Below are 9,735 nucleotides of genomic sequence, written 5' to 3' on the forward strand. Positions count from 1 at the left end.
ATCAACATCCACCACAGATTGAAGATGACAGGTTCCAATAAACAGTTACTCTTAAGTCCATGTGACTTGCTTCCTGAGACTGAGAGGTGTATTAACAGTTATGGTTTAAGTGAGGCATGTTAAACCAGTCTAGATCGCCACGATAACATACGCTGGACCCCTAACCCTCTCGAGAGGAGGTTACATTTTGAATTTCAGTCATCAATCAGCTGTAAGATGCACCAAACTTTAATTATTCCCCTGACAGTATTATAGTTTATTAGTTGAGGGAATATTTATATGCACAGACCTGTTAAACAGTATGTTTGATATGCCACAGACCTAAGAAGATTGAGTAGCACAAAATGTATTCATTAGGCTTTAGGTTTTGGACTTGCCAGCAAATGCAAAGTAATTCTGTCTCGGTGGAACTTGTGATTCGTAGCACAAGCTTCTAGTCTGCTGTCAACCAGACTGTTTGAAAAGCAAATGTCACCCTGGCCAGTCCTCTGCTCACGTGTTCTGTTGGTGCACCTGCATTTGGACCTTCTTAATTAACATGACCTTCCCCTCCTGCTTTCAGAGTGCACACATGCCTGCACAATGCATATCAGGCACTCATAATTAGACTCAGCTGAATACACAGTTTAAGATAACGCAATAATACATTATTCTCTGTAGAGATCCTTTTAATTAGGCTTCTTCTGTGTGAAAGGTTACAGGAAGTGGCCGGCGTTTGAGGTGTACGGTCGTTGTGCTTGGTTTGTTCAGACAAACAACCCCTGCGACCCTGAGTTGGATTAATCGAGTATAGCAAATGGATGGATGTCTAACTTTGCCTTTATATAAAAATTGCATTTAGATTGGCACTTGTGAAACTGCATAATTCAGTATCAGCAGCAATGGAGGCTGTAAGTCAAGTCATCACTAAAAACGGTGGATCAGTCACACGGACACACTTGTCCTTGTGCGCATGGTTATATACACACACCTTTTTGCTGACTGCATCTTTTTGTGTGCGCCACTCGCCATTTCTGCTCTGTTTCGGGTCACTCTAGTCTGCTGGAGTCTGCCAGGTTATACAGTATGAAACAGGTTAGGCACCCTTCCAGTCTGCAGGAATGCCTCAGAGACTCCAGCTCAGACAGTGGATCCTGTTTACTGTCGTGAACAGTTGACTGGGCACCGTGCATGTCAGAAGAGGTTTACTGCGGATGGAAAAGGCATCAAAACACTGGATGTGTAGGTGTGTAAAGCCCTTACAATTCAGACATAAAGCAGACGGTATAGACCTTCTTTCCTCTGCTTTATTCTCTGCAGTAAACCCTTTTTCTAAATATCAAATTATAGGTGTGAAGGATTAGAGTTGCGCTAATTATGAGGTTATGAATGGAATATCTCCCTGAGGTTGCAGAGTCATTTCAGCGATAATAGCAGCCTTGTTATTCATATATCAAGATATGCCAGGAAGCCGAATAATGAACATGCCGTGAAGGGTTTGTTGCCACCATAGTCTTATTTCCACTGTAGAAAATCTGCAATTTCATGTCTGTCTTTAGAGAAGGCATAGAGTTAATTTTATGGAAGAATATGAATTCAGAGAGGATATATCTTTATAGAGCAGTTTTACAGTAAATATGCAACTCTTCTTTCTTTTTTTTTTCTTTTTTTTTAAAGCTTTTTGTGGCAAAAACTGTTGAGAGAGTGAAAAGGACCACTGTTATATTCTGCTTTTAAAAAATGTTTAGAATTACAAAGATCTCATTAATACCAAGTAAAAGTCTGGGTTATTTCAAGATTCGCTTGTCAGAGTAATGAGGCATATCCCATGCCATACACTCTCGCTGGCATCCACACACACCCTCAGAATCAAAGTGAAAGTCGTGGGAGATAGAAAATAGAAAGGAGTGAGAGCGCTTGAGAGGCTTTTATACCCCACCCCCCGAGAGACAAACTGGAAGGCCTCCAAATGTTCCACTCTGGAATATCTTCAAGGACAATCAGCTAAACAGTTGATATTAAGAGAGCTGTGTGAAATCGATTGCTCAAGGTGTTATCTGCACTGCAAAAATGGCTGGTAATTAGTCATGGCTAAAGGAGTGTTACTGAGAGTGAGATGGATTTAATCTTAATAGATTTCACTGCACTGCAGATACAGTAGCTCCTGAGTGGAGGAGCTCTGCTCCTCCTTTGCTCTCCGGCTTATTGCGAGAGGAAAAGCAGCTGAGCGTGTCACCGGGATGGACTGCTTTTGCTAAATTTGCCCGAACGTAGATGTTATGTCTGATTTTTATTTATTTATTTTTTTTTTCAAATGCAGCCCACACTTGGCAGCTGTGCCTGCTTTATCCATCAATAGCAGGAGCCATTATTAGTTTATATATAAAGCACGGAGAAGAAGCACTTCAGTTCATAGAAGCTGTTGACTCAAAGATCATGGTATGGCATTCAGAGGTGGACAAAGCCCTGAGTGACTGACTGGGAGATTTAGTTGTTTGCTCCTCTATGACGTCCCTGTACACTTTTGAAGCAGGCCAGATGTTTGTTTTACTTTGGTGATTAGTGTTGGCGAGGATTGATGAAGTCAGCTTATGTATCTGGGAGAGATTTCAACAGGCATGTGGGAATACTTTGTCTATTGTTTGTGGTAGAAATACCAGGAATTAAAAGTGGCTTTCATACTCTAATCAACCCTCATTCCACACAACTCTGAATATACTGTTAAAGGACAAGACAGGTGGTTTTCTATATAGCTGTTATTGCCGTTAAATCCCAAGAAACAGCAAAGCCCTATGGGCAAGTTGTCCATCTCTCAGTACTCTCTGATGTACAGTAAATACCCCGTCTGTGGAAACTTTGATCCCTGATGAATGTGAAGTTCTGATCCCTTTATAAGTCTTAATTTGTTTTGTAATTTGCTTTTAGACTAAACTCATGGAAAAATGATGACAGTCCCCTGAGTCCCACTGTGTAGTTGGTGCTAATAAGCAACTGTTAACATGCCAGCAGAATAAAGTAAGATGCCTAACACTATTCCTGTTGAACATATATATGTTATTTGTCATTTGTCATATTTCCATCAATGTTTTTTTAAGCACATTTTAAAGTCGTGCTTCAGAAAGAGTTAATGCACTTAAGGGGAGATTATTTTTGCAAATAATCTCATTTACATAAACTGTCACAGGAATGATCATATGTTTCTGGCCCTTTTATTTCTTCCCCTACCCGAACCAGGGTTTGAATCCCAGTCCTGCTTTTCTTACCTCTTTTATGTCTTCCCCTACCCGAACCAGGGTTTGCATCCCCACCCCGCTGTGACTGGTGTGCAGTTGGTGAGAGGCTGGTTGGTTATCGCACTTACTCTAGCACTAGTTTTGCTCTTAGCTGTTTGGTATTAGAAGGAAATGCACTTATGATTTCTTGTGACCTGAAGTTCTTTTGCCTACCGATGTTGAACGCACTTATTGTAAGTCGCTTTGGTTAAAAGCGTCTGCAAAATGACCGTAATGTAATGTAGAGAATAATCATGGCCAGTACTTACTGGCATAAAGGAATAATCACAATGGACTCAAATTAAACTAATTGCTGAAGACCTCTGGCTACGGCCAAGGCAAATCGGTTTTTGCATCTTCTCCCCTGAGATTTGGTGTCTCGTTGGTCACATTGACACTCTTGCTCTGGTCATGCATAACCAAACTATAGCACCACCTTCTGTCAATGTTAACTTTTAATGACCTAACAGCTGGATGAAAACAGTTATGTTTGCCCATGTTGGCATACTGACTTTACCATTGAGCTCAAACTACTTTTATGTTGAAGTATGACTTTATGGAGTCATGGTTATGGCTGTTTGGCCCTTTCGGACAAAACGCTACAACATCACTGCTGCGTTAATCTCTTCATGCGTCAAGTACACATGCTGACATTTAGGCAGCTGATACTGTGTGTGTCTGAAATCCCCGACTTATATAAGTTGTTGTTTTGAGGCCTTTTGGGTGTTTTTTTTTGTAGCAAGCTATGTTATATGCACAATTGGATGCTGGTAATGTATAAACTTCATTCAGACACGGCGCTTCTTGCCTACCAACAACAAATGGCACACTTTTGAAAATACCACCTTTAATGTGCTTTTAACCCCTTGAGCCTATGTTCTGTCTGAAAGAGCCACGTTGGGTTGCGTTTTTGGGTTCGAGTACCTTATTGTGAGGATTGCTCTCCTCTTATCTCCATCTGGTTATCTTTTGGGGGGGGGGGGGCTTTGGGCTAAAAAGTTGGACAAAATGGTGACATTTGATAGAACTAAAAAGGAGCCATGGAGGTGGGAAAAGAGCGAAAGAAATGAAATTGCACTGCTGACCAACAAAATGAACAACATAGATCTTTACGCTGCACTAGATTATTGATAATGGGAAATATAACATGTTATTCATGTTTTTTTGATTCTGTATGTTGATGTTGTTGTTGAGTCTTCTGTATAATGCAGTGATGCAGTGGCTTTTCAGCCCATGAAAGTAATTATTTGTATTTTATGGGCCCCAGGTCTTAGGAGGCTGCTTTCAAATGCGGCTCAGGTTTTAAACAGTGCCTCAGGTCTGAATGGGTTTGGAAGCCAAAACAGTTTTGTGAATAAAATAATGATAATAAATATGAAATATTTATTGTAATTACTGAAATGCATTTTTAGATGATCCTCTTAAAATATGTCATTTGTTTTCTCCATCTTTAATTTACCTGCAGAAGCTGAAACAGAAGAACCAGCAGCTGAAGCAGATCATGGACCAACTCCGCAACCTCATTTGGGAGATCAACTCTATGCTGGCAGTCAGGAGCTGAGCCTCACACAGAAACACACATTTCAGTACAACACACATTCTCTACAGATAAAGGGCACGAAGAGGGGCTTGTTTACTGAACAAGTGACAGGGTACCAGAGACTAACTGAGGCTGCACTTTACACAAGAAAGGGGAACTTTGACAGTATCACCCTGTTTCCCGAAGGTGATGCAAAACAATAGAAGGACAAATGAAGACAAAAGGGCTCAACGAGGGTGTCGTGTCAGTGATGGCAGAAACTATTCTGTCTACCTCGATATTCTATAGTTCAATCAGCATTATGACGCCCTTGGTTAATCAATATGAAGAATTGATACATGATGTTTTATCTATTTGTAGGTACTAGCTTAATAGAAGATTTATGCCTGTAGAGACACATTAATATATTCTATTTAATCCTAAACTCTGCACATTTGTTAGGTGCCTACTTCTTAGTATTAGAAACGCCTGAAGATGTGAATTAAAAATGTGGCCCCTAAGAGCCAGTAGAAGAAAGACATAAACCTTTATAAATTTGATGTAGACTCATTCATACTCTGCTCTGATTGGACTTGGCATGCAATTACAGCTTGGTAAAAATTCTGCTGAACTATAAATGTTTCTGTTGTTTAAAAAAAAAAAAAAAAAAAAAATGGACTTGTGTTGCAATCTTTCTTTATCGTCGTGTCTATTTTTGTTTTTGCAACTTTGTCGTCTGGCATCTGAGAAACGTTGATAAGAATCGCTCTGGAAGTTAAGCCAGGACTTGAGTCATTTATGACGCTAATGAAAAGCACATTTTCAGAGAGGCTGAAGACAGCAGCTTGAAGACAGTGTAACGTTGATGACCAATATTAATCTTTCCGACTGTTGTTTAACTTTTAAAAGGCGCATTAGAGAAAGCGGCACCAGTTTTTATGTGTATGCTTTGTGTATAAGCACTTTAAAGGCTGTACTCAACTGAGTTACATATGGCAAATCATTTCTTCAACAATAGCTTCAATTTTAATGTTATTAACCAATTAGCTGTCTGCAGCTAGCTGTAATTACTTGCAAAACACCTGTGAAGCTTAAACAAAACCTCTATGCAGTTTGTAATTGTGGATGTGTAACGGATTCCTTTCAGCCCTATCCATTCACATCTTTCTCACACACTGTGTCATGCATTTATTGCGTGCACAAACAGATGGTTCTGCAAATAGGGCTGTGGGCACATCTCCTTTGAAGACATCCAATTAATTTTCCAATTCATTTTTGAGCTGCACCGCCCGCATCTATCCAAACAGCTGACGCAAGAGTTCATTCTGTAATGGGAAATAACAGTATAAACATGCTAATGTGCAGTGTTAAGCCACAGCTTTAAAACCACCGACAGCTTAAGTGACTGACATTGATCATCTGGACCGTGAGGCTGTGAAACCAGTTGATCTGGTCTGGGGAATCTTGTCTACTGTTGTTTTTAAATGTCGTGGCTGAGAATAAAGATGAATAAGTGAATAAAATACTGCTTAACACTGGTTTCAATAGTTTAAATGGTGTTCACTCCCATGCGAAATTATTCCGCAGTAGTATCATCTCTGGCCTCGATCAGTATCAGCGGGAGCTCAACACCCGGGTGCACATGCTAATTCTCATGGAGGGATATTAATCTTGATGTTGTGACAGTAAGCACAAGTAATGGTTCCCTATAGAAACACAATTTAACAATTTAACACAGAGGCTCTGAAACTTGTGGATCAAAAGAGATTGATTGATTTTTGGCCCGACAGCCACGGTCTGATCAAAAATAATAACCGTGTAATTATCTCAGAAAGCAGCCCCCTTTTCAGAAAACCTGATCCAACGTAGCCTGAGAGATAGAGTGTAATGTCCTCCCTTCTTGTTGTTGTAGTTACAGGCTTGCCCTATGGGAGTTGGTGCTCGCTACTGTGGAGGTTCTGAATGCATTTTTATTTCCAAAGCACTGAGGATGAACATGCTGCTACGGGCAGTGGAGTCAGTGTTTCATTGGGTTATTTTAGCAGTTATGACCGTTCTTTGAAAGAAAAGGAAAAAAAAACCGTTTAAGCACGAAACCTGTGTAAAAACTGCCAAAAGGGTCCAGGCAGCAGCTCATTTTGTTGTTCTGTTGTGTTTTAGGCTGGCCAAAACAGCCACGAGGCAGACATCATGCTAATGTGTTTCATTGTGTGAGTTGGAAAAATTAAAGTTGCATAATGTCATAGAAGCTCATGTTAAAGGCAAACATTGCTGAGAACAAGTTTATCTTTCAAGTATTGCTGCTAACATGGCATTTGAATGATGGAGTGCATGTACAATGAAGGTAGATTATATGGAGTATTTTCACTAATTCATGCCAAAATCAAAAAGTCGTCACCTGGATTTAACTAAGCAAATAGTAGGATCTTCTCATTCCTTTCATCAACCTCATCAGAGGAAATGTCCCGTTGTTGTGGAAAAGATTTTACTCTGCTTCAGTGTATACATGATCGGTATTGAAAGGTGCAACCATAGTGGTGAACCATCATCTTGAGGGACAAATCTCGAATGATCGTGATCGGAGTTTATTTAAAGGTTTTGGTGAAATAATCAAAGAGAGAAAAGCTCAAAGTAGAGCTCACAACAGTGTTTGATAGTGAAAGTAAGCATTTCCACAGCCACGATCTAAAGAGAACGGAAGATACTGCGACTAACAGCTGTAAAGGGCTTAAGAAAAACATGAGCTCAAACGTGGGCTGTGGAGGCCACATCCAGTGGAGCGTCAGGGATGCTAATCAGGAAAGAAAGGCTTCAATTTGCTTTGCAATAAGATTGGACTCTGGAGCATTGGAAAAAGATAATGTGGTCTAAGTGTACAAGCCTGTGTTGGTAGTGTTATGATCTGAGGTTGCTTTAGTTGGTTAGCAACATTAGCATTATTATGTACTCAAAAATTAGGCCAGCTGACTACCTGAGTACCTTATAAAACAATGTGAATTGTTTTTCAGAATTAAAGCTGAAGGTGGTCTAACAAAATATTAGACTGTGTGACTTTGTGTTGATCCGTCAGTGTATGCCACAGAATGATTTTACTGTCATTCAAATGTGTTTTTTTGGTGTTTTTTTTAGCTTTACTTTACTTTTGAGTGGTTTCAAAAATAATTGTCAGTGCTGCTTCAGGAATTGGAAAAAATGTTCCGTTTCCGAGCGACACTTTGAGGTGTCAGCTGCAGCATGCAGAGCGCCAGGCCTTATTCTTCTGAGTCCTGAACAAGCGTCCTCAAAAGAATTCTTAATCTAAAAGCTTACACTCACTTATAAACATCTCCCCCTCGTGTGTGCACGTCTCTGCCTGAAAGCCAGATGCTTGCAGCTCCTAACAGGTTCCTACATGTCTACGGCTCTCACGAATATTGGAAAAGAAAAGTGTCACTTCTTTATTTTAAAAGTTAATAGGATGCTTTTTCTAAGGCTAAAACGTGTCACTCAGAAATTTTGTCAAATTTCCTGTTCTGATGAGAGGGAAATAAGTGCAGCTGGGTGGTGCTTTTTTAAAATCTCTGTTGGGGTTTTGTGTGTTCACAAATTAAAGAAGAGCTCATTTATAGATCAGAAAACAAAGGGAGCAAAAGAGGGAAAGAAGAATTCATGAAGGACCGCCTATGACACAAGCATGAAACACGAGTCTAAATCAGAGTACATATGCGTGGATACAAACTGGCTGCTGTCAGGTCAGAGAGATATGCGCAAGAATATCAGTGTCTGATATGGATGTGTTTAATAATTCAGAACAAAGCTGGGGTCATATCTTAGATGTGTTGTGAGGCTGTTGTCCTCAGGGAGATACAGAAGGACAGACGCAGCACTGGAGCTGTGAGAAAGGCTTTCAACAGAGTAGGAAAAAAAAAGAAATCAATGTTCTGACTAGTGACTAATAAACCCCTCCTCAGTTGTCCCAGACAGGGGCGGTTATTATATCCCAGAGGGCAAAGCAGCATTGAGAGACTATTATTACTCTACAAATGGAGTGTGTTCTCGTTCAGTTGAGCCAGAGGTCACGGGCTTAGTACTCGTCCATGCATACTCTGCCTCAAATGATAAAATGAATGAAAACGTGCTGCTTTGCCCTGTGATGTTTTCAGTTTGTGTACAAAAGCACACACACACACAAACATCAGTCCTTTTGTCAGCATATAGTCTCAGCTGTGTTGGTGTGCAGGAAAAATGAATCCTCGGATAGAAACAGTTCTTCTATGTCCTTTCTATTGTTTCTGTAAAGGTTTCTTTAAAGCATTTTAGAAGGCATTTCATGCCTTTTTTCACAATCATTTTTGGCAATGAAGAAAGACTGGAAATGTGTTTTAAAGTACTAAATGCAGATCCGTTTGTGACATTTGTGCCCATGCGGTATAGACCGCCACCGCTACAGGTATCCCCTGTTAAGTGAAGAAGCCGTTTCTACGAACGGTGACTTTAATGGGGATGTTTGTCAGATGATAGCGGTTCTAAAAATCAGGATTTTATTAGAACAGAGCAACAGTCTGGAAATGTTTTAATGAGCGTGAGTTGACCCATTAGGCACGTTTACATGACATGAGAGAAAAAAAACAAAACAAATTGTGTTAGTTTGACCAAAACTAGACTTGTAAAATGAATGTAACGGTGTTGGTCAGACTGCAATCGTACAAAAACGAGCGCCTCCACACTGGAGTAACATGCTCAGATAATGCAGTCGCAGCTTGATTTAGACCTGCATGTATGGGTGCAACTAAATTCAAATGGGCCGGTCTTCTGGCCGGTTCAGTCTAGCTTGAATTCCCTAATCAGAGAGGAACACTACTGCATGTGCTCTACTTACCGTAATGCAGGCAGGTAGAGTTGCTATGAAGTGTTATTTTTATTTAATTACATTCTCAGAGGAACAAATGTAATAAAAGACACAAAGACATGCAGTTATAATCAAAT

At 40.1% G+C, this 9,735-nt stretch overlaps 1 protein-coding gene across 1 annotated transcript in view; it reads left to right on the plus strand.

Moving 5' to 3' along the window:
- The window catches only part of med30 (mediator complex subunit 30), a 45,409-nt gene extending 39,090 nt beyond the window's left edge, over positions 1 to 6,319 (plus strand). Inside the window, exon 5 of the mRNA XM_075449712.1 lies at positions 4,717 to 6,319. Coding sequence (XP_075305827.1) covers positions 4,717 to 4,812 — 96 coding nt within the window. The 3' untranslated portion in view covers positions 4,813 to 6,319. The remainder of the gene's footprint in view (positions 1 to 4,716) is intronic.
- The last annotated feature ends 3,416 nt before the right edge of the window (positions 6,320 to 9,735 follow it).

The sequence above is a fragment of the Odontesthes bonariensis genome, chromosome 18 (genome assembly GCF_027942865.1).
Source record: "Odontesthes bonariensis isolate fOdoBon6 chromosome 18, fOdoBon6.hap1, whole genome shotgun sequence".
Taxonomy (NCBI): domain Eukaryota; kingdom Metazoa; phylum Chordata; class Actinopteri; order Atheriniformes; family Atherinopsidae; genus Odontesthes; species Odontesthes bonariensis.